This window comes from Orbilia oligospora, assembly GCF_000225545.1.
Source record: "Orbilia oligospora ATCC 24927 unplaced genomic scaffold scaffold00215, whole genome shotgun sequence".
NCBI lineage: Eukaryota > Fungi > Ascomycota > Orbiliomycetes > Orbiliales > Orbiliaceae > Orbilia > Orbilia oligospora.
The window spans coordinates 3,149,753-3,174,006 of record NW_011645772.1 but is presented as its reverse complement, the minus strand read 5'-3'; the positions used below and the strand labels follow the sequence as shown (position 1 = coordinate 3,174,006).

General features: G+C 45.0%; 8 protein-coding genes across 8 annotated transcripts; 4 read left to right on the top strand and 4 right to left on the bottom strand.

The window, feature by feature from the left end:
- Positions 1 to 690: 690 nt before the first annotated feature.
- On the bottom strand, positions 691 to 2,048 carry AOL_s00215g921 (uncharacterized protein; the record flags this gene model as incomplete). The annotated part of the gene is made up of 7 exons (XM_011130123.1): positions 691 to 1,089; positions 1,151 to 1,193; positions 1,264 to 1,324; positions 1,385 to 1,417; positions 1,485 to 1,595; positions 1,653 to 1,869; positions 1,929 to 2,048. The coding sequence occupies 7 exons, from the start codon at positions 2,046 to 2,048 to the stop codon at positions 691 to 693; spliced, it is 984 nt and encodes a 327-aa protein (XP_011128425.1).
- Positions 2,049 to 2,999: 951 nt separating this feature from the next.
- Positions 3,000 to 4,847, bottom strand: AOL_s00215g920 (uncharacterized protein; the record flags this gene model as incomplete). Its single annotated transcript, XM_011130122.1, has 6 exons — positions 3,000 to 3,155; positions 3,208 to 3,409; positions 3,474 to 4,199; positions 4,270 to 4,588; positions 4,650 to 4,781; positions 4,844 to 4,847. 6 exons carry the CDS (start codon positions 4,845 to 4,847, stop codon positions 3,000 to 3,002), a joined length of 1,539 nt encoding a protein of 512 aa, XP_011128424.1.
- An 871-nt stretch (positions 4,848 to 5,718) lies between these two features.
- On the bottom strand, positions 5,719 to 9,570 carry AOL_s00215g919 (uncharacterized protein; the record flags this gene model as incomplete). Its single annotated transcript, XM_011130121.1, has 5 exons — positions 5,719 to 7,964; positions 8,040 to 8,711; positions 8,770 to 9,337; positions 9,405 to 9,493; positions 9,558 to 9,570. The coding sequence occupies 5 exons, from the start codon at positions 9,568 to 9,570 to the stop codon at positions 5,719 to 5,721; spliced, it is 3,588 nt and encodes a 1,195-aa protein (XP_011128423.1).
- Positions 9,571 to 10,771: 1,201 nt separating this feature from the next.
- On the top strand, positions 10,772 to 11,987 carry AOL_s00215g918 (uncharacterized protein; the record flags this gene model as incomplete). The annotated part of the gene is made up of 2 exons (XM_011130120.1): positions 10,772 to 11,878; positions 11,934 to 11,987. 2 exons carry the CDS (start codon positions 10,772 to 10,774, stop codon positions 11,985 to 11,987), a joined length of 1,161 nt encoding a protein of 386 aa, XP_011128422.1.
- Positions 11,988 to 12,351: 364 nt separating this feature from the next.
- Positions 12,352 to 13,443, top strand: AOL_s00215g917 (uncharacterized protein; the record flags this gene model as incomplete). The annotated part of the gene is made up of 2 exons (XM_011130119.1): positions 12,352 to 12,412; positions 12,506 to 13,443. The coding sequence occupies 2 exons, from the start codon at positions 12,352 to 12,354 to the stop codon at positions 13,441 to 13,443; spliced, it is 999 nt and encodes a 332-aa protein (XP_011128421.1).
- A 355-nt stretch (positions 13,444 to 13,798) lies between these two features.
- Positions 13,799 to 16,295, top strand: AOL_s00215g916 (uncharacterized protein; the record flags this gene model as incomplete). The annotated part of the gene is made up of 4 exons (XM_011130118.1): positions 13,799 to 14,184; positions 14,283 to 14,968; positions 15,030 to 15,135; positions 15,188 to 16,295. 4 exons carry the CDS (start codon positions 13,799 to 13,801, stop codon positions 16,293 to 16,295), a joined length of 2,286 nt encoding a protein of 761 aa, XP_011128420.1.
- A 1,333-nt stretch (positions 16,296 to 17,628) lies between these two features.
- Positions 17,629 to 19,268, top strand: AOL_s00215g915 (uncharacterized protein; the record flags this gene model as incomplete). Its single annotated transcript, XM_011130117.1, has 6 exons — positions 17,629 to 18,051; positions 18,116 to 18,223; positions 18,288 to 18,592; positions 18,646 to 18,738; positions 18,810 to 18,911; positions 18,977 to 19,268. 6 exons carry the CDS (start codon positions 17,629 to 17,631, stop codon positions 19,266 to 19,268), a joined length of 1,323 nt encoding a protein of 440 aa, XP_011128419.1.
- A 3,807-nt stretch (positions 19,269 to 23,075) lies between these two features.
- AOL_s00215g914 (uncharacterized protein) lies at positions 23,076 to 23,966 on the bottom strand (the record flags this gene model as incomplete). Its single annotated transcript, XM_011130116.1, has 2 exons — positions 23,076 to 23,695; positions 23,759 to 23,966. The coding sequence occupies 2 exons, from the start codon at positions 23,964 to 23,966 to the stop codon at positions 23,076 to 23,078; spliced, it is 828 nt and encodes a 275-aa protein (XP_011128418.1).
- Between the last annotated feature and the right edge of the window lie 288 nt (positions 23,967 to 24,254).

The window sequence follows — 24,254 nt, the reverse complement described above, 5'->3', positions numbered from 1 at the left end:
TATGTTCTGGAGCTTAAAGTTCATAGTATGCTGGATTTTACGATAACTCGGGTCTAGTCGCTATAACCCTCAGTCGATCAGAAAAGTCGATTATCAAGTCATACAGGTAGTCATTATTCTAATGCGCAGGCCGGTGCAGCTAGCTTGTAAAAGCTCCACCGCTCTCGTTGCCTTCCATGAAACTTCATTTTCATATCTGAATTGTCACGATACGGCCGCCACCTTGTGTATGCGGCACTAGTTAGAAATAGCCAAAGTGTATATACCGGCCTAAGTGAAACGAGCCGTCGCAGAGACCCAGGCGCACCGGGTGGGTAGTCCTAGAAATCTGCGGTCTGGGGTAACTTGTAACTTTATTGGATTTTGCATGCCTCCCTTGTGACGTTTAGGAAGGAGACCAGCTTTTGCCATTGAATTAAAAGAAACAAGTTTTAGAGTCCACATTCATTATTAATTTGAGTCCTATCTGGTCTCGTTCCCAGACGTCACATAGGGAAACAGACCTATCGTTTTTATAAACCATTCTTAAGTTTTCTATGCTAAGCTACACGCCAGGTTTATGTATCCATATCAGTTTAATAGTAGGAGCATGGACGCTCCAAGAAAAATCCATTCAATAGGACCGGTTCATAGTCCGGCCTGTCGATATATAAGCCAAATATCGGGGGTTCTGTCGATTCTGTTGATGATCTACTGATATACATAACTCAGATCCACCCAACTGGTATCACCATCCAGAATGGATGTTGGGTTTACAGCGCCACCAAGTTTCGAAGAAAAGGACACCCGGGTCCCACTTGCCCCATCTCCTGTATTGTCATACTCTTGGAAAGACACATGGTCAGTATTTGGAGAGCTCGAGCTCCATTGCGACCACCCGGCACCGTTGATAACGTTGGAAAGAACCGTCCTCTGAACAACAACACGAGCATAGTTCCTCCAAGGGCGACCCAAGTAACTCTTGCCAACCCCAGTATATCCAGAGGCTGCAGCGATAGAAGATTTATCGATAAGATAATAAGAAGGATTTGAGCTTGAATCTCTTCCATTTGCGGTGACCCAACCATCACCACTTATACGAATGACACACTGCGATCTTTCCCATTAGTGACATCTGCAGATGATGGTCGCGAGGAGAGCGAGAATATACCTGGCTAAAAAGGGCTCTTGCCGTCTGGCCGAAAATAAAATCGCTACAAGCCGGATTTATGAGAATCTAAATAAGACAGCTACCAATTTGCGTATACGCTAGCCCTAACTTACGTTGCTCCCTCGATGTAACATTTTCCGTAAACCTGGTATCCCACATTCGCTAGGACGGTATCTACAGTGGCCGTTAGTATTGTCATATTTACGCTGTTCCTACTTTAATATAGTGACTAACCTTGATAACCAACAAATGTGCACCCATAAAAGCCTACCGTTGCCGAATTAGAAAACACCTCCCAAGAATATCAGTCAACTTCAGGATCATCCTAGTATACCCTGCTTGTCGGCATAAGCGCTTAATGCAAGCGCTTGCACACCCTTGCCTCTGGTATTCTTCACAATTATATTATACATTTTTAACCCAACTGACCGCGACTGAACCGTTGCTATGGTGTGTGAACCTTAGCAGTCTTATACTCACGGAATGTTTCTTAAGGACGAACCGGATAACTCATTGTTGCCCGCAATGTCTGCGCCCATCGAGTATGTTATGGTAACGGTGTTTCCGGAATACGAGGATGTATCCGTAGTGTATCCATAGATAGATAAAACAGCTTTTCGAGCCGGAATTTTTACTTGTTCGTCATAGGTTCCTTGGTATATGAATATTGACTGTGCTGAGGTCGAGGTGGTGCTTAACGCGTTCACTGCCGCTTGTATCTACAAAAGGCCCTTAAGTTCTTTCAACCCCTTTGCTTCATGGATATCCAAAAACATACCGTTCCATATTGTCCAGAGGATGGATTTTTACTAACGACGAGGGAGCCGGAGGGCGGCGAAGTTCTCGAGGCGGCCAGTGCGACAGCGAACAGGGGAAAAAACACAGAAAAGATTTTCATGTTGATGATAAATATTAATATCAATATATCAATCACTTCAGCACAAGCGTTAAATAGGTGACACAAAAGGTATTGTCTTCATTTGGAGGATTCAAACATCTCCTCTTTTATACATCGGTGGGTTGCTTAATTAACCGCCTAGTGAAAGAGGCGGACTCAAACCCCAGTAGCATACGACTGTTGTTCCGTGGAATTTTATTTCACCGTTGGTTTCTATCTCAATTTTCGACTATGGTTTAGATCAGTCAAGCTGACATTGTTTGAAGCCGCTCTGAGCAAGGCAGACATTTGGGTTGGCCTTGAACCCTATATTTTCAAACGACCCCTTGTTGAACCTTCGGCTGGAGCAACCGGCTAGCGATCTAACGCCTGTGATTTTGCTCAAATACACATATAGAGGAAACTAAGGCCTCGGTCCAACGCGAATGCGACCATCGGATGGACATACCTGAAGCGAGGATCTAGGATCCAGATTCCGTTCTTTGGTTGTGAATATTTTGCACCAATTATACGACCTTGAAAAGATGGAACGCTGTTTAAACATCTGTGAGAGGTTAAATACATGGTCAGGGGCACGGGAAAATCGGTGTGAGGCACAGCGATACACCTTTGCCAGTCGCCAATGTATTTCCGTATACCTCCTTCTATGCATCCATTATCAATTTTAATTCGCACTAGAAGAAAAAGGGAGAAAGAATAAGGGCAGAAAATAGGAACGTGACAATGCAAAAAACAATGAACAAGATTGATACTAAAGTAATCAGGAAACATCACCGCTTAAAATAAAGCCACCCAGGAATTACAAGTAAAAATAGTAAATCTATGAAAAGTGAAAAGGAGAATGGGAAGAAGGAGCCGGGAGTATTCGTTAATTATATATATCTGTGTAACATGTAGCCACTAGCGCTGACTAAGATTTATGACGACCAATGCGAGCGGGAGGCTGTCAATTTACTCAGCGGTAGGAGACGTTGGAGCAGGGAAGTACCAGGCCGCCACAGCAATAATAACATAAGTAGCCATTAAAAGTGTGCCCTCTAAGAAATTCGACTTCCCGTCTTGGATCAGGTAGTTGACAAGGAGAACTGATACGAGGAGTAACACAACCTGCATGAAGATTTAGCAAGATCTTTAACATTCTGTATTATGGAAATTATACCTGAAACCCATCGAAATATAAGGTCATCTCATCAATCCCCATAATCCAGCCCAGAACGACAATGAAAGGGATCACTAAAAGAGCAATTTGCATACTGCTCCCAACTGCAACACCAATAGCAAGATCCATCTTGTCCTTGTAAGCCACTGTCACAGACGTGGCATGTTCTGCAGCGTTACCGACGATCGGGAGAAGAATCAATCTTAGGAGGATAAAATTAGCCTCAATTGCTGATGTGTGATTCTGAGGGGGGTTCCTTAGCTTACCCGACGAAGTACTTGCTTATCGGTGAATGTTCTACAAGATAGTCCAATGAGTCGACCAGAAATTCCGCACAGATCGCAACCAGTGCGGTTGACCCTACCAGAAGAATAACAGCAGTGAGTAACAGAAGTTCAGGCTGGGGGCCTTCCTCTTCATCTTCCTCGTCAACAGCTTCTATCTTAGTAGCCTCAGCACTTGAGCCAGAACCGGCTGCTGTCCGTGGATATGCTTGCCCTTGGATGGCGGAATGGCCAAGAGTCGCTGCACCTGCATTGGCGGACTGTTGTAAGAGATGTTGCATAGCAGATGGTTCCAATTCGCTTCGTTTGGGTGCCTTCTGAGACTGTATATTGAACAACTCTGCATGTGACTTAAGTTGGAAGAACAGATACACTCCATAAACAAATAGAAGAATAACAGCAGTCCCTCGGGATAGCCCAATAATTCCTTCTTGTAACCTCTCTTCGTTCTGACCATTAGAAGCTCCTGCCCAGTGGAAAGCCGACGGAATAATTAGAGACAGTACCGCGACGGCCAAAAGTGAAGATGCTGTTTGGGCGACAGTTGTATTAAAATATTGTTCGACGCGGTTTATTCCCCCCAAGAAGAATGCCATTCCCATTACGAGTAACAAGTTTGACAAAATAGAGCCGATAAGTGATGTCTGTACAACGACGATTTCATGTTTGACGAGCGCAATAATCGATACGATCAATTCAACGGCATTCCTAAAGGCCGAAATTTTGAGTTAGTATTAACCCAAAGGATACCTTCAACTCGAATAGGTGGAAGCCTCACCCAAAGCTAGCGTTTAGAAGCCCGCCAAGAGTCTCACCCGTCCGCAAAGCAATTTCTTCCGTACCAAAACTTAATGTGCCAGCAAGCGGGATAATAGCAAGAAAGTTCATCACAAACACCACAATGGGTGAGACAGATGTAAAATGCAGTGCTATTCCGACTGGAACAAAGACGAGGAGTATGTTGACATAACTACTAAATAGTGCCGCCTTTAGTTGTCCAAGTATCGACCGGTCGATATGGGCTTCTGCCCGCTTTCTTTCGTCTCTTCGTTTCTCTTTCTCCCTTTGCAACAATTCCTTCCTCCTTGCTTTCCATTCTATAGAGCAAAAAGACTGTTAGAACTGACCAGTCATCCGCTAGAGTCGAGTGGTCGGTACCTGCATGAGAAGATTTGATATCTGTGCCAGTCGATATGCCAGTTTCACCATCTGTTTTCGGTTTGTGTCGGTGAGCGGAGAAAGGTGCTATCACGCGCCGGCCCTCATACTTGGACCAAGATTTGACTTTATCTATCGGAGAGTCAGTTATGTGTGGGGGAAACAGCCAGCTCGCTTGATCGTATTGTACGTACGCATCTTCAAAATACGGTGGAATGGTCGCAGAGTCGCGATAATTTAGGTGGATATTCCCTTCAATGCATGAAAGTGGAAGGCCGTACTATATCTTTGAGTTTTGTTTTAGAAATAAAAAAATAAGAAACAAACTATCAGAAGCAAGCAATGTAGCTATTGTCTGATTTCAGTTTAGAAAATGGGTGTTATGATTCAGGAGGTGGTGTATGCGGAGATTGCACTGGTGCATCTGTCAAACCACTCAATATATCATCGCACTAGACAAAATATGCATTGTGTAGTACCGACTTATACAGGACGAAATGAGCGAAACACTACTGGTATAAACATGGAGATCTAAGAACAAGGTCATTTCCAGGCGTCAGCGCCCCCTTCGCTGACCACAGAACCAATGCATGCGTGGCTCCTCAGAGGACGAAGAGACGAGGTTGTTTATCCACGTTCATCCTAGCTTGCCGTCTCAGCTGAGCAAAGGCTTCTAGCAGGGCTGACATCTGTCGCCTGGATTCGATTACCACATGCAATAAAAAAGCAGGGGAGATATGGAGGGCTATCAATTGGAAACTCGCGTATCCGCATCGAAGGAAGACAGAGCAGGGTAGGTCTGTGGTTAATATTCCGTCAGGATACGTCAGTCGGCATCGAGCTTCTCCCTTGGTCACGGTTGATCAGCCAAGGGGCTGACTACAAAAAATGCTTGATTTCAATTGGCTTTGCTTGGAAATCTCTCGTCAATTTTCTTGGTTCTGATGACGTGTTGATTATCATTCCGAAAAAATCAGCCACTTCAGCCGTATTGCCATTGTGGTGGCGCCACCAACAGCTCGGTATTCATTTTTCTTCTCATAAGACAGCCCGTATCAAATAAATTCAATTACGTTGCTAATCGCTTTTTGTTCTGCTCATCCAGCACCATGTCCCGCAGCCTCAATAGCCCCTTCTCTTCGGCTTCCTCAATGATAGTCTTCCCTTCGTTCGTCCGCAAAGAAAGGTCGCAGTTGTTAGACAGCAACAGGCGAACAACTCTCTCATAACCCGAGCCACTTTGGAGACTCAAAAATAACGCTGTCTGGCCATCATGATTTTTGATATTGCAACCAGCCCCTTGGATTAGAAGTAATCTTACTACCTTATCGTGACCCCCCTTCGCTGCTAGATGTAAAGCTGTGTGACCGTCATCATCTGCCGCGTCTACGTTGCCTCCAGACCCGACAATGCCAATCAACAGCTTATCAACAGCCCTCTCGAATCCTCCTACGGAAGCAAGATGGAGAGCAGTTCGTGATTGTTTATTCGCGGTAGCGTAGTCGAGTTTTAGTTGCCCAATGACCCCTACATGGCCACCAGCCGCGGCCAGCAGCAAGGCGTTGTTTCCATCCTTGTCGACGGCGCGTACATCAACTTCGACGTTCTGTAGCAGATGTCGAACAGATAAAGCATGGCCATTTTCTGCGGCAAACATAAGAGCAGTCTTCTGTCCTTCCACTGAAGGCGCATTAATGTTGAATGTCTTAGGTTCTACAAGTGCTTTGACAATTTTGTGCAAACCGCTTTCTGCGGCATATGAAAGTGGGGTTCTCATATCCACATCTTGGATCTCAGTCATGGCGTTGTTGTTGAGGAGCCACTTCGCTACCCTGTAGTTCCCTATTCGCGCGGCCCAGGACAACGCAGTCATTCCCAAGTCGTCCTGGCCATTAATGTCAAGCGGAGTCTGCTCGAGATATTTCAGAAGTCGATAGCTATTCGTTTTGGTCATCTTGATGATGTTCTGGGGGCTACTCATCAGCTCATGCAGAGCTTTCATGTTCAATCCAGTCTTCATAATGCGGCCCTTGTAGATGCTGGTACCTGTCTGGATATCGATTTGTAACCCTATCCAGGCATACTGATGGATAACTTGGGATGAACCATATTGCTCCAAGGTTTTGATAAGTCCCTCAAATCCAAACCGCGAAATTTCGGAATTCAGCTCCTTTGCAGAGGTACTATACAGCTCCCCCAGGGCTGTCAATGTAGCTTCCTCCTGAGCCCCAACGATGCCGGGATACTTTATGGCGGATAATAGCAGATCCTCGACTTCAGACAATCTCCGCTGGATATCTTGAACCGATAAGTCGTCTAAAACCGCGCTCACAATATCACTAGGTCCTGGAATGAGGCGTAGGTCCATAAGAACTGTGAAAATGCAAAGATAAGCGTCCTCCTTTGAGCCGAGCTGCGCTTTTTCGAAACTTTCAGCAATTTCCTCCACAGTAGAATTTTCGAACCCCAGATCATCTTCATTTGCCCCTTTTCTGATGGTCGTTTTCCCGCCGATGCCCCGAGCGCTCTGGAGAAGCGATCTCAGAAATAGCATAAAAATGTCCTGGCTACACATCTGTAGTACTGAGTTGTCGGTGTGGACGAAAGATACTCGGAGAGTATGGCCGTCAGCCGGCGATACTGGCATGCCAAATACGTGATGCTCTGCTCCCTGGCGCCCACTCCATTTACTCAGGTATCCTCTATTTTTTCTCGTCATTTCCTCATGTTGCAAGTTAAACCGGCCTTTCACCCAGCGAGACAAAAGCGCTTGAGTGAATTTGCCTTCCTCTTGGCCGTCAACCTCTGTTGCATAGACAGCCCTGAGAGAGTCCCGTGTCCTTGAACTTCGTAGAGAGAAACTAAATGCATGATATTGTTCAGCGTCAAATCCAGTAAGGGTTAGTGCCCATAGGCCCAAAACGCTTTCAAGTTGTTGGGGGCCCCGAGGAACCTTATATGCTGTAGATGCGCCTTTTCCATGTTGAAAATTTACTTTCCAAGTATTCACTCCGCCTTTTTCATCCGTTGTAGTGAGATTGAAAGACCAATCATCTTCCTCTCGGGGTAGTGAGCCGGTTATTAGCGGCCGAGTTTTGGATATTATGTCAAAGGTTGCCTCGATCGCTGACTGGAGTTTGTGAGCCGTATCTCGTACCTTCAGATCGTCCCAGAAGAAGGTTTCGAGAGGGTCTAGTGTTTTCTTTCGTCCACGAGATACACCAGGAAGACCAGTGTATTCTGCCAAGCGGCTTCTAGCATCCAATAGAAGCTTCCCCATGTTTCGTTTTTCACCGGTTTCGATTTGCATTGCGCCTATTTCAAATCTTATTGATTAAGAGTTCCTGGGAGTTGGCCAAAACCAGGCACCGTCGGTGATAGGTTGCTTACGTTGAAAGTGGCTCTCCGGGTCTGCTGACACAAATACCCCGGTGATGCCGTGAACTTGCATAGTAAAAAGGTCGAGTTCATGGCCGTGAAGGAGCTTAGGATCCTTTATCAGAGGATGTTGGTTGTGTGAGTCGAGATCAAGACCTGGCACCGCGAGGGACGAAATCACATCTCCAGACTTATCCAGCCGTTTAGTCCGAAGCATGGCTCTAATAATTGCCATAACGAGCGTGGTGCCAATCTGCGCCAGTGTTACACTAGCGTGCATTCCTCTCAGTCCAACAAATTGAGCCACAAATCCCAGCATTGAACACGTAACCGCGATCCAGAGAAGATTCTCATTTCTGTGCGGGGATTTGGTAGAAACAATATATTCTGGACCGCTAAAGGAGCCGATATATGACCCAAAAACCTGGTCACCGATTTTTTGGCCCCCCGGTTGAATCCAATATATCTTGCCTTCGACAGTATTATTGCGACGAAAGCGAACTTCAGTAGAGCTCCGCTCGATGAGAAAGGCGCACAGAAATAAACCAAATGTCACAAATACTGTCCCAACCAGTGTAAGAGCAAAGGTATAGGTTTCAGCAGGTCTATCCTCACCGCCAAATCCGGCTGTCACAAATGAATCTGGATAGACATACACCGTCAAAGCGGCAAATACAAGAACCCCTGCGTATCTTTATTAGTGAGTTATTCTTGGACAAAAAGACATAGACGCACAGCTAACCAGACTGAAGAGCGATACCAATCGCAGCAGCTAGATAGGTAACCGATTTGGGAAGCCGAACGATACCAGCATTCAAAGAAAGATTGGGCCTATGATATCTAGACACCCGCTCTATTTCGTCAGTGTTCAAAGGGACACCGCTAGATGAAGTTTGATGATAGGCAGCTTTTTCAACTCCTTGAAAGATTGCATCCCATAGCATCGTAATGCGTGGTCCGTCATTTCCTCCATCGTATTCGAAGTTGTTGGAATTCGCTTTCGGTTTCACAACTACCACTTCTAGAATTTGAGGTTCGCCGAAAACACGAGCAATCCCTCCTTCATTATAAATTTCGGCCGTGGTTTCGGAGGTGCAAGACAACAGTTCGATTTCTGCAACACCAGGACCCTCTTGGGCACGTCCTATGAAGGCTCTCAAAGAAGCGCTGCCACATACTCTGATAACAGATACGACCGCAGTAAGCAATCCCAATGGCGCCATCGCAAAAATTATGTTGTCCCATATTGTGAGAGACTCGCTGAGAAACTGTTTTGTTACCTGCTCTCCAAACAAAGTAATAAGGGGTGCCTGTTGTTGAAGCTTATGTTAGAAAACGCCGCAAGCCTAAAGGCTGTTAAACTTGTATATTGCAAACCAAATCAGTGGCGAAGTTGTTTGTAAAATCATTCCATTCTAGCTGGCCCTGCACGACGTGACAATTAATAACGAACAGCGTGAATATGACTAGAGTGCCATTAGTTTTAAGGTTCTTCGGATAGGACAATCTCCCACCGCGGCGCGTACATACCTCTGCGTTGCATGTTGGATCTTTTGGCCTCCTTATCCAGGCCAAGCTAAAGAAAGACTATACTAGCTTCGAACTAAAGACGGGAAGCTATTGCTAGCGTGGCTTCTAAGTCTTGGGGGTTAGAAAGAAGTTGTTGACATCTCCTAAAGTGAACGGTGTGTATATATTTTGAAAGGATTCGACTGAATCCAAACAGCCTCCATGCGGCTGTTACTACGTATCTAATAATAATGGTTGATCCTGGGACCAGCTGAAGCGCTAAGCTTGAGCTGACGCCCTTGGCAGCAAAACATAAAGCGCTGTGCCATGCAACAGGGATGCTTTGCGGGAACAAGACTACTTTGCAGCCATAGCTGTGGCTCAGCAGGCATATTGCCATGTACTATGTAAAGCTCGCGGCCAGCCGCCTGATAAATTGAGAGGTTTCAGGGATTCAATGATCGTATGGATGATCAGTACAGCACAAATTCAAAGTTCAGAATCTTCTTAAATCCTTAGCTTCGCTCGCCCCATTAGTCACCAGTTGTTATCAACAAGGTGGACCTACAGTATCTGACAACTGACCAACCGGAACTAACGAGCTTCCGAAACCCATAAAAGAACCCCGCCAATGCAGGTGTTGTGAAATGAGGACAAAGCTATGGAATCGGCCGACTTTGGTTGCGAGATCCCGTGTCACGTGAACCTAGAGCAGGAAACGTGATTTCAGCATCCTTCACCATAACCCCTTGGTGCTGAATCAGCACCCGAGCATCTTCCCCTTCCTTTGCTGAGAAATCCCTTGTGTCCATTGCTGATTAAGACTACTACTAAGCAAGCCATTATTAAATTGAAATCACACCATCTGCATCGCCAGCGGAACGGGTGCACGAGCATGCACAGTCTTGAATCCGGGTTCGTTGTCGTCGTCAGTCGGAATTGAATCCGAAGGCGAACGCGAACTGCTATGCATTTTCTGCCGGCAATTTCTCGACCGAGAAATACCCTGGATTCAGGGCCACAAGCGACTTCCAAGCAGCATCGTACATGGTGTCGCCGGTTCCAACCAAACTTTCACCACCATGGCCACGGACAGAAAGAGATAAAAAGCCCACCTTTCCCTGACGGTTGTTTAGGTTTTGGATTCCCTCTGTCAGTCAATTTCCATTAACAAAATTCAATCAAATCATTGTCGACCACAACAACACCCAACCTTCCTCCCCGTACACCAAAAGATGGCAGCCCACGAAATCGTTATCTTGGGCGGATCCTACGGTGGCCTCGCCACGGCGCACGATCTCGTCAAGAAATATATCCCATCCGTCGCCAAGGTCACCGGCCAGAAATACCATATTACTATGATCTCGTTATCTACCCATTTCCACTTCCCTGTCGCCGTCCCTCGAGCCGTCGTGGACCCTTCACTGATCCCAATTACAAAACTCGAGGTCCCCATCAAAGGAAAAATCCCGTTCCCAGAAGATCAATTTACTTTTGTTCATGCTGAGATCACATCGTTCGATCCAGGCTCTCGTACCGTTTACTACACCCTTCTCGACGACGAATACAACAAGGGCGCAGGGGGCTCCATCCACTACGACTCGCTTTTCATTGCTCTCGGCTCGCACACCAAGCATCCTGCCTTCAAGCCTAAAGCCTCCCATCTCGAAGTTATCCGTGAAATAGAAAAGCTCAACGGAGAGATCAACGGCGCTAAAAGTATAGTTATCGCTGGTGGTGGCCCTGTTGCAGTTGAGACTGCTGGCGAGCTCGGAAGCAAATATGGCACTTCCAAGTCCGTTACACTTGTCACTAATGGGCCACGCCTGTTACACAACGTCAACCCTGACATTGGAACTAACGCCAAATACTTTTTGGAGAAAATGGGTATCCATGTTACCTTGAATGCTAATGTAACTTCGGCTACAAAACTTGAGACGGGCCAAACACGAGTCCAGTTTGGACAAGATCAGTCTGTCGATGTCGATTTGTACATCGACGCCACCGGTGTCATTCCAAACAACGAGCCTATCCCCAAGGAGCTCCTAACTGATCGCGGGTTTTTGGAAGTCGATGCCTACCAACGAGCTACGAAGGCTGGCGCTTTGGTATACGGAATTGGAGATATCGTTGGGGGGTGGGCACAGATCGCAGAATTAGTCTTCATCAAAGGCGTGGTATTCGGGAATTGGGCCCACGAAGTCTCAGGTGGGAAGGTTGGCAAGGAGACAGCCTGGGAAACGCCAAAGAACAGCATGATGTTGGTACCCGTCGGAACTAAAAAAGCTGTTGCGACTGCCTTTGGCTGGAGGTTTCCCTCAATATTTGGTTGGCTTTTGAAGGTAAGAAGATGCTGCCTATATTCCAAATGAATAACGCCGCTAATAAATTGTGTAGGGCCGAGATTATATGATTGGGAAGGCTGAGGCAACAGTTACTAATGGTATTTAAGCTTTGCGATTCACTGATAGTTACAACAATCATGGCCTCGCCGAGGTTTGGAGTTCTGGCATAGATCATGGCTTCGTATATTTATACCCACATTTGAGGAGTCTGGTAACAAAACAAATATATACCTACTTATTATAATCTTAATCAAAGGCCTACCACGGCCATCAATATTTTCTCATATCTTCTCCAATATCGCGCTCGGCTGTGAGACACATGGGACTCATGCACTAGATAGCTCGACGTAAACATGCTCATCCCACATCCTCTGCAAATCGGACCGCACCGGCAAGTATTATCCTCCATTGAATATCTTCAATACCGAGCATTAGCCAGTATCATTCCTACTTCTAATTAAGCGTACAAGATGAAAGCATTGTCTATCTTTCGCACATTTTACTGCGCTGCTATTGCAGTTGCATCATACGGTAAGGATTTAATATTTTCCCTTCACACTTTACAAACAGAGAAATCCTACTGAATACTAACGAAAAGCCAAACGCCATCGTTTATATGCTTAGCGTTGGCAGCACCTATGGAAAGCTTAGAAGCTGAGCACCACTTAACAAAGCGGATGCTCTCAGCTAGTAAAGCCGCAAACTACTTCGGCGGGTTCCTACTCGTACCCCGGTCCGAGCTCTCTAGCTGGACCACCGAAAATGCCGGCCTACTTAATTCCTATCTCGTATTCTCCCGAAAGGTCCGTGAAGAAATCACTAAACTAAAAACAGAGCCGTATGTCGCCCTACTACGAGCTTACTCAAGTCGATACGCCAAGCAAATGTACCCAGACAACCCTTTAGTCTTCATCTCATGGCAGGAATTCGTCAACGAAGGTCTCATAAAAGCTTTACATAGACCGTGGGGCGAGAAATGGAAATTGCCTGAATTTACTCTATCCCCAGACGACCGACTCAAAGGACTCTCCGCTGGACTTTTGGAGGTATACCCTCATGCGGAAATTGAAAACGAAGAGGACTTCAACAATAGGCCACTACTCCGGTCCGCTAAAATCACAACCGTCGAATACGTCGCTGAGTTTTCGCTTCCATTTCCTAGTATATCGGCGCTGAGCGATTGGCTGTTCGATCCTAGACCTCCTCCCGATGAATCAGGCCAAGTCCAAGATGACTTGGATGATTTAGATGAACAAGGCCAAGTCCAAGATGATTTAGATGGCTTAGACGATTCAGATGATCCATTGTTTATAGAACTTGATCGAAGGGAGAGGATGGAAGTAAGTCTTCGGGCAATTTATAGTCAGTTAGGGGTGCTAGTCGAGGATCTGAGGGGGTTCAAACTCCAAGTCCAACTTGCAGGGAATATTCCGATACCGCCAGAAAACGCGCAACCTATCATCAAAATAATCAAAGAGACGATTAATGGTTGGGAACGATTAAAAGATTTAGTTGGCGTTCTGGCGACAACGATGCGTTTGCTGAAGGAAACGCTTGAATGAATGTGTATCATAGGTTGAATATATGTCGAAGCTAGCGCTATAGCTAATCCAAGCCTTGTAGACTACAAATCACACACACCTTCCGCTTTTTTCCTTTGTCTCTTGAAATATCAATAAAACTCATTCATTTATCTTTTTAAATTTCAATCAAGCTTTGTTTGGGTGGGCGAGCATCCGTGATCGGCTCTAGGACTATGTTAAACTTAGACATTCTATATATACTCGAATCTACCCATATATGTCGACCTCGACCTAGGCCTATCGGTATCCATATCAATAACTATCGCGTCGTTAGAATGCAATATCAAGATTGGCCCTTGTATGTGTACATGCATGTACCCATGCATGTACATACATGTTCAAACATTGCGTGTTCATTCCCGTGACTGTGTTGCAGATTGGTGTCACCCCACCCTACCGACTTACGACTGCACCAATTGCCTACCTAGCTTTAATGACACTTTCCTCGACATTCTTATGTCAGTCCCGAGGCATCACAAGGCTTGGAGTTCTCAGAGTGGATCAGTTTCTTGCATCTCCGCGAGCTCGAGTTGTGAATGGATTCAGCCTTAAACACGACCTACACCTCATTCCAGCCAACGTCATCTCGAAAAAGTCTAAGCACATGATGGCAACCACTAATTCTCCGAAAATTGCACCTTATGGAACGTGGGAGAGCCCCATCTCGATCGAAACGATCTCGGGGAAGTCGATTTCCCTACAAGAATGTGCCGTTTCACCGTTAGTTGCTTCCTTTATTGCGCCTACACTGCACTTCCGAATTCGAGTAGCCTCTGAACCCTCGGCGTTTGATTATATTTGCTAATACTATTTCGAAGTCTAACTAAGGCAATTTACCATCTTGAAGGAAGACCTGCTGAGGCTGGCCGAAGTGTCCTCTGCTACACGCCTTTTAATTCCTCAAGCAGATTAGAGGTCATCCCAAAAGACTATAACTGCAGAACGAGTATTCATGAATATGGCGGCGCAGCATTTAAGCCCTATCCGGCCGAGGAGGCGGTAGTCTTTACTATCCCTGGAGATAGCAGAAGTGTTTATAAAGTAGCTTTGACAAAGGATGATCATGGAAATATCTCCGCCGGGGAGCCCGCAACCTTGGTACCCGGCGTCTCAACCAAACGATATGGGAACTTCGCCATTAATCCACAAGATAGCAAGTGGATTATAGCTATCCTAGAAGAACATCAAGGCTCCCGGCCCGATCAAGTTGTGAATAGCCTCGTTTCGATTTATGGCGAACCTGGAGATACAAAGGTTGAAAGCGTAGCAAGGGGGAAAGACTTCTACTCGTCCCCTTCATGGAGCCCCGACGGATCCAAAATTTCTTGGTTGCAATGGGAGCACCCTGATATGCCTTGGACTGGCAGCCAGGTTTGGATTGCTGATTGGGTGGATGGTAGACCGCAAAATCAGAGAGCCGTAGCTGGAAAGCCTTTGGCGGAGAGCACTAGTCAGCCTAGGTGGAGTCCTGACGGCAAACTATTCTACTGTAGTGACAAGACAGGTAATTGGTGTTCCAACCATGTAATCTCCTTAGTAAGACTACTTATCGTCCCTTGTTATAGGATATTGGCAACTCTACCAGTTCTTGGAAGATGGTTCTTCAAAACATATTACCCTTGAGGGACTTGACCATGGAGAGTTTTCCCACGCTGAATGGCAAATAGGATGGTAAGCTAAGTATATCAATCCTTTCAGGCCCAATATCTTACAAAAGTTTTAGGCATTCATACGACTTTCTTACTTCCACCAAGCTCGTTGCTAACTACACCGCCAATGCAACATCGAAGACTATTCTCATAGACATAACAGATAGTTCTTTCAAAGTCCTCGATCTCCCCTTCGTTGATACACATGCAGCTTCAATCCATACTGTGTCGGAATCAACGTTCACAATTATTACTTCAACCGCTTCGACACCATCTACTCTGTACCTCTGTACAATATCTGGAAAAGAAGTGACTTACAAGCAGATTGCCTGCTCTACGGAGATATCGGTTCCCTCAAATCTTATCTCAAATGCCCAGCATATAAAATTCCCTCGTATCTCATCCCCAGAGCCTGATACGGAGGCTTATGCCTGGTACTATCCGCCGCAGAATCCTGAGTATAAAGCGCCTGAGGGGGCGCTTCCTCCTCTTGTAATCTCCCTGCATGGAGGTCCTACAGCACACTCAACTTGCGGACTTGCCCTCCCCATCCAATACTGGACCTCCCGAGGATATGCCTACGCCTACGTCAATTACACTGGTTCAACGGGCTACGGTCGAAAGTTCCGTGATGCCCTCAACACCAAATGGGGTTTAGCCGACGTGTCCGACGCTGCAGACTGTGTCCATTATCTTGTCTCGCAAGGCCTAGTTGACAAAACTCGTGTAGGAATTGTTGGGGGTAGCGCTGGAGGATATGGTGTTCTACAGGCAATTTGCTCGTACCCCGACATCTGGGCAGCTTGTGTGAGTAACTACGGCATTAGTTCTCTCAGAGCTTTGGTCGAGGATACGCATAAGTTTGAAAGTCGATATATGGACAATCTTCTCTGGAATCTAGATGCATCACAAGAGGTCAAAGATCAAGTACTAGACGAACGAAGCCCATTGCTAAGAGCTGGAAGTATCAAGGCACCAGCTTTACTCCTTCAGGGCGTTGATGATCGAGTGGTACCAAAAGAGCAAGCTGAGGAGATGGCCAAGATTATCAAGAGCAACGGGGGGGTAGTGGAAGTGGAACTCTTCGAGGGAGAAGGCCATGGATGGAGAAAGCAAGAAACAGTTGTTAAAGCAATCAACTTACAGGAGGATTGGTGGAGAAGGTACTTGGTGCGGGCTTAGCCGAATATATGCCAGCATTAGGCATGTCAATTTAACTGTATCTTACGAGACGCAATCCTCGAACTTCGAACAGAAATGCAGTCTTTTCTTACGCTGATTGATAAGATAACGTCAAGTTGTGAACCCACGAGAACAAACGATTAGCAACTTCCTTGCTCTTAGTGAGCTACATCCAAACCAAGACAGTCAATAGGCTCACATGCGAGGTTGGTGAGCTGATTATTCCCTGTCCACACGACCCTTTTCCCGTCTTGCACATTGCTGTCGTTCCAACTTCCTAGAAAAGTTCCCTAGCCCGATGAGATTATTCTTGGTCTGCGGGATACGAGTCTTGGATTTTGCTCACTTTACTTTTTTTTGGTCTCTAATTACCTGAGACATCGGCTATGAAAACAAAATGATACCCACGATAACCCAGCTTCCCCACTTTTGAAAAATCCCTTTCCGTTTCTATGTACTCAACAATATCGGGTGCCCATATGTCGTGATTGCAGTGCACTGGATTTATTCGAGGGCTTGGGGGCCTTGCCCTCCTCAGCCGAACTACCTGCCCGATAAGGCTGTCGCCCGACCTGCAGAATGGCGCATTCTTGTCCGCGTGGCGAGTTAGCCAAGCGCACCACGGCGAGGTCTCGGCCGTATTTGGTAGGCGAGAACCAGGAAATCCAATGGCAAAACTTCAACGGAACCTTAAACCAGCGCTTGCGATGGGATGATCAACAATAACATTGGTTACCTAGGATCTCAAGGTTGAGTCGCCATTGAAATTGAGATAAGGTCGAGAAGGATATTGATATCAAGGTCTCTATCATCTCTGTTAATGTACATTAAGGTTGATATCACAGAAGGTCGATCCGGTCTGCCAGTTTCTGGGAGGCCACCATGCATGACTATAGCACCGGGAAACATACAAGCTTCCAACCGTTTCCCGTTTATTTCCTGACCTGTCGGGTCTCGCAAAGACGGCATATCTTAGCGGATACAGAAATTCCGTTCATTTTGCCTGTGATTGGTTTGGCGTCGAAGACCCGGGTTTATATTATCGGCGCCACCCACATGCACGGTACAGTGCACTCGACATATCCATCTAATCTTCGAAATTCACCAGCCCAAGACAACACCTTAATTCTCGAGGCGGCGCCGGATCTGAGCTCCTAAAAAAATAATTCATGGAGTCACAAATGTTGCAAAACAATTCTTTAACATAGGGTTTCTCTGTGGGATGAAGTGTTTATGTGCATATGTGCCTATCCAAAATCCGGTTCAAGGTATTAGAATCCGAATCCAGCCAGCGACAGTTAAGATCTGAATCAATCACACAAACAACACAAAAATGGCCACTCGAAAGGACTTTAAATACGCAAATAGTGTCGCTCTCTATCTGGGCTGTGCTGCAAGACACAAGTTTGCTAATGTTCGAATTCTCGATAAAATAATCGCTGTTGCCGAAATGTATGACAGGAATCCAAACACCACAGTCGCAGAAATCGCAGAATATTTCGAGGCACCACTTTATGAAATTGAAACATTTCGCCTCTCCCTTTTCCGTGGAAGTGACAAAAGCATGATGGAGATGCTTCAATATATTCGAGATATCGCCCCAATACTGCCGCACCCAAAGTTTTATCCAGCTATTATCCCATTGGTTGTATCATTTACCATAGTTGGAAGCTTAATCATGATTGCGCGGTTCTACTCGAGGTTATCGATACTGGGTCGAATTCCATCTTATGACTGGATAATGCTTGTTGGCTTCGTATGCATTCCCACCAACTATGAGCATACCCTTTTCACAAACTTACCTACAAGATTCGGACTAGGTTCTCGCGGAAGCTATAATGGGTGTCATTATCGCCGATTCCTATACATCTAGAAACGGCACCGCAAATTATGACCAAACATGGACTGATATTGCCAACGACTGCATTGTGAGTACTCAACAGTGAAATTAGTTGCAGAGTCTCCTTCATAATTGATTAACACAGTGACCAGTATTTAAACATAAGGGATGTGTTGTACCCCGTTGCCGCTCTTGTCATAAAATCCTCTTTATTGCTCTTTTATTGGCGGTTGTCACCAAATAGCAGAGGAATTCTGCGATGGGTCATAGTCGGTACTTTCATAGTATCAATGGGCAGCTGCATCCCCGCCGTAGTCGTCAATCTTGTGTATTATGGCAAGGTTGATTGGTGGAACTATATATTGGATCCGACTCTTTCTACTATTTCGTGGCTGAACTATCCGTTGGAGTTTATGATTACCGGTGGTCTGAACATCCTTACCGACGTTATCATTTGGTTAGGCTACCTTCGCTCTTGAAATTCAACATTAACTAAACAGATCCGTATAGGGTAATACCAATCATCTTGATTTGGGGCCCAATGAGGAAACGTGGGAAACCAGAAAGAATTGCAACCCTCATGTTATTTACGCTCGGTGCCGTGTAAGTCTAATCCTCAACTCGTATGGTACTCTAACCCGTTGCTTGGTCCCTAATTTTGATATGGTTTACAGCGTTTGTGTGACTGGTGCGCTACGAATAGCGACTTTTTGGGAACTCACGATGGCAGGTGGAACTGGTCCGCTGGCCAAAATCCCGATCTCTGTCTGGACAATGTGAGTTCTCCGTCCCAAATTCGAATCTCGAAAACAGATTCACTAACGCTAAAATACCCGTCCAGTATTGAAGTTCAGTTAGCGATAATATGCGCTAGCGTTCCCGCCCTTCGTGCCCTCGTAGTTAAATATTTCCCCAAGATCCTCGGAATTCGAAATTCTATCATCATTGGTTCCACGATTCGACGGAGATCACGAGCTCTATCGCGTGGCCAAGAGCTAGATACTTTCAACGACTTCGACTCAAAAAAGCGAATATCGTCGGTACCATCCGCCTCGATCCCCGCCGTGAAGTTGCACAACATCAATTCAAGGGATTCAAGATCGTCGCTGGATGCAATAGATGAGTACGTCTAGACTTAAGCTATCTTCAGAACTTATAAGCGTTTCTTTTTTGTCGTCCTATAAACATGTAATACCGTTGTCCGGGTATTTTTGTGATGATTATTGGTTTCAGGGCTCTCGTCGGTGGGAGTTATACAGGTACAGGGTGTTTTGGATCTCAGCAGTATTATAGCATATACCCACAGGTTAACGATACCCCTTTCAAACGGCTACGATTTTCTCTTTTGTTGTTTCTTTCGCAATGCCTAATATTAGTCAATACGACCTTGATTTTATTGCAATAAAGAAAAATGTGTTTGCTCCAATAGCTATCAATATTGATAGTTCGTTCATAGCTCTATACGTATATACTTAAGTACTCACTGTGCTAGAAGGAGGGGGTTTATTGATACTGTGTTAATACAGTTTTCTTTGGTTATAATACGTATTAATACGGTATTGGGGTGCCGAAGCGTTTTAATATAAGACTAGGTATTGCTGTGTTCAATACAGATTAGAGTAGTATTAGAGATGAAATTTTACTAATAACTCGGATTCGAACGGTACTGAAAAACACCACTTTTCTAGTATATCCGCGTTTAGTGCAAAATACAACGCAACACAGGTGGTCGACCGAGTTCTAACAAGGACAAGTTGATTCAGCTAGTCCTATGGTTCGGTTTGATTGAACTCAATTGAGAACGACTCAGCCTAAGGCGTAATATACTTCTTTAAAGGCCTTGGCAGGTTAGCTACTTTCTTAGCAGTATACCGGTAATGCCCTTTATAACCGCGTTCTTTTCTGTAGTAACAAGTAGCTAGTATTTCCTTCAGTTTTTTTCTTTTTTGCGGGCTAGACGTTTTTGGTGATCTATTTGTAATATTCGTCCTTGCCTCTCGATCTAGTTGCAGTAGTATTTGTCTTCCAATTTAAAGGCTTCTAATTCTTTTTGTGTGCCATTGCAGCACCACGTACGCACATACATCGCCCCTTGTTGTCAAGTCAAGCTCCTCGTTGAAATAAATGTATGTGTTCATCCCACCAACCACCGCAGCATTCACTATCGATAGCTATCTGCACCCGCACATGGCATAAGTCAATTTTGAATCGTCTCTCAAAGCGCCGCCGCACTAGAATACTAATTGCCAGTAATTGATAATCCCCTAAACGATTCCCGTCATTCCCGTAAACCCTCTAGGAAACTTACGAAGCATACGCAAATAGAAGCCGTATCAGTACATAGCTAGCTGCTTGCGTATAATCAAGGGCATTCGGCATTCATACAAGAGTTTCAGTTTTCAACCATCATCCAAGCATAACCAAGACTGGCACATCTCGACTTAATTACAACAAGACAGATTCATATTATCCGAGTTCTCTTCTTGGAACATAGCGATTCGCTCTCCCTAGGAAAGCAATACTCCCTCACCGAAAAATAAAATTCTAGGAAAGTTTACCTAAGTCATTGCTGTAACAACCCTGTAGAGCATAACCCCCAGCAGCGACTCCTGCATTCATTTCGTCGACATCAGTTGTTTAAGAAGCATCCTTTTAAAGGGAATATGTGTATTTCTCGCTGCATTTTGCCTTGACTCGCCAAAATTGTCGCATCCACAAGGGGAATCACACCGACCTAACTTACAAGCATTCCAAGCATTCCCTTGGAGACCGTTTCGAATTTCTACACCATTACCCTTCTAGGTCTGGGTACGAGACAAACCATTACCGGAAAGTATACGGTTACATTACTTTTCTTTCCGCAAGAAAGTTTGAATTCGAAAAGCGAGAGCCACTTAAGCCCTCGAGCAGCGATCTAACCTCTTTTCCGTTTCCACCGATAGCCGTGTAGCGAATGCTATTGCATGCATTGAGCAAAACAACTTTGCTAAGTAACTTGGTTCGATTTAAGATACGAATACTTCTAATCGAGGAACAGGACGCTGGGTTCACTGCCCTTCTCATAATTAACAGCGCATGTGCTTGAAATCGTGGCGTGGGGATTCGCAAAAAATTACTACACCAACATCCATACGGTCTGCCATCATGTCTTATTTTCCTTTTTTTCTTTCACCTTCGCCCATATCCATAACTATCTTAGATCGTATTATATTAATACATTCGCCCCTTTCGTTTCTTGAAGCATTCGTATTCTTTTTGATTCTTTTCGTAACAAAACCTTTACCCAAAACTTCTCTTTGCCACATTCCCTCGCTTTACACTTTTGCCCAGTATAGTAGCAACGAGAAAATTCAGCAGTCAGCCTCTCGGCCTTTCAACTATTGGTGTTTCATGTTTCATAGATCTTAAAGCTTTACGGACCTAGGAGCCGATGTAATATATAACTTGAAAACACGAAAATAAAACGCACCCTCTCTCGTGGTAACAAGGCCTTTGCGGTTTACTCTTTTATCCGGAAAGCCTTCTTAAGAATTCTTGAGGGCTACGACCGACACATGCTATAAAACGGCAAAATAATTGAGTGTCTATCTAAAAACCGCGCGTTCAAGGAGCTCGGGCTATTATAGCCCTAGACAGGTTTATAGTAATGTAAAATCCCAATCGGCTAGGGCAATTTAAGTCTCGTGCGCGTGTTACCCCTCTTTACTATTGGAATGGTGCTTGCTGATATGTGTGGGCCCATCTAGTCTGTGGTGGGTGACCAATCCAGAAACAAGAGGTTATTTGTATATATGCTGGTAGCGGCTCCATTGGGGAATGCTAGTTATCCCTCATGAGATATATCGTGGCTAATGTCAAATCAAACCGCCTGCCGTCGTGATCGTGATCGTGTGCGTTGCGATTGCGAATAAAACTCTCAATTCATGAATTGAACGTAATTAAATCATATCTAAATATCGATTAGAAACAGTTTAAGTCGTAGGAATACCGTATTTTCATACAATAACAACCAGGTGTCATACAACCCATAGCTACTTAAAGGTATATGTGGCATCGATATCCTTCTTCCTTTCAAAGCACTTTCTTGCCGTTGATTTCTATGTTACTCAGACCCCAATTGATTTAAGAGTTTCTAGATATTTATATTTTTAGGCAAAAAACGAACACACAGCTATCAAGATACCCATTGGCCCTGACACATTTAACAATTATACTTCAATCAGCTTTGCATAGATTGATCCATCTTCCTTTAGTTCCTGCCGATTTTTCCTGTCTGTCTCAGGACTATGAATATGCATAGATCGTCAGATGAGAGTGACTCTTCTGAGTCATGCTCTTTGTAAAATAAAAATTGCTCCTAGCTAGTGTAAAGCTATGAAACAAGCATCTGCATCTCATCAATGCATCTTCTTCTTATAATATTCAATATCTAGTGGCGGCCATACAATCTTTTGTTTCGGGGGCAGAATATATATCTATAAAAGAACATACAAAAAAGCAGTCGACCTCCAGCCAAAATTCATACGATCTAAATACTCAACTAGACCTAAAAAATAGCCCAAGGATTGCTTGAACCCCGTTTGATATCTTTCATATTTTCTAACTTCGTTCAATAGTCCAACATTTCTCGACAAGGGCACGTATCCGAGTTGTTCCTAGCTCAAGATTACGTAACCTAATTGTTTTTATCGACAACAGCGTCAGGTGAAATCTAACTACATGAACAAAAGCACAAAGGTTTTTAGATATAAATTCGATATATCGGTACAAACGATAGTTAGTATGTATATATAGGCTTCTAGGTCTGACTACTAGATCAATATAAAGGAAAATAACCATCCGGTCGTGTATTAAATAGGAACTAGAGAAATTCGACGAACTATAGAATCAAAAGCACAAACTGAAAAACGACTGTAATCTAAACGGAAAGAAAAGGCTCTCTACTGTGTACCATCCTCCTCTTTATCGGCTGGCCAGAAAATAAACCCGACCATAATAGCATACTTGATGGCAGCCGCAAACCACAAGACGGCAGCCATACTAGACTCCCTCATGATCCAACCACCGCTAATAGCCCCCGTCAAAATCAGCACTGCACTAGCGATTCTTTCATTCCTCTTAACATTGACAGGTTGGAAAAATAACGGATCGGCAACAAGATCTGAGTACAAACTTGTCAGGACAATAGACGGGATATGGTTGTGTCCAAACGACCTAGAAGCAACGATCTGCCCCGCGGCCTGAAATGCAAGGAATGCAAGTGGTAATAATGATATATGGTAATAAGGTGTAGGCCCAGATGCATGCAGTTGCTCTTCGCGGCCAGGAATCGGGACGACTTTGCCCTCGACTAGTGAGGCAGCAACGACGATAAGGGTCGCCTGAACAAAAAACGACGTTACCAACGTTCCTCTGAGTGTCGCTCCCACTTTACGGCTACAGAAGGCTATTGTGGCAACTCCGAACATGAAGCATCCTATCGATAAGAGAGAGCTCAGCCAACCAAACGGTTTGCTAGCTGGTTGACGAGATGCCCCGAGGCCCAAGAAAACCGTATTTCCTTGAAGTGTAAAGATCGTAAGAATGTAGAATAATAATGTAGATCAAGGGACGAAACGCTAACCTGTTTGCATGCTAATGAAACAGCTCCACGCATTGTATGCGGCACTATCCGTTAATCCAGAGACATAACTGGTGGCAAGGACAGGTATTGACGTCCAGCTCTTATCGATTTGCGTTGCGTTGTATTTCCGAAAGCGGTTCAGTATGCTATCGGGCGATGAAGGGGAAGTCCAACCTTCTTCAACGTCTTTTGATTCTGGGTCCGTCATTGGGTATCGAGCTGTTCGTAATTGAAATTACCCGATGATAAGAGGAATGCTGCGAGCGCACAATGATTAAATATAAGGTGTTGTCTCGTCGCTAGACTCAACTGCGTGTAGTTTAGGGTGGTCAGATAATTCTAGGAACCAAAAAAATAAAACGAGTCAGGGTCCTCCCGAATTTATAGTAAAAAGGTCAAGATGAAGATTTTAAGGTTGCCGGAGCTCCCGACTGGCTAACATCACTCTTGCCCTCAACCATACTTCAAGATCCGATCAAAGGCCGAAGTTTAGCGT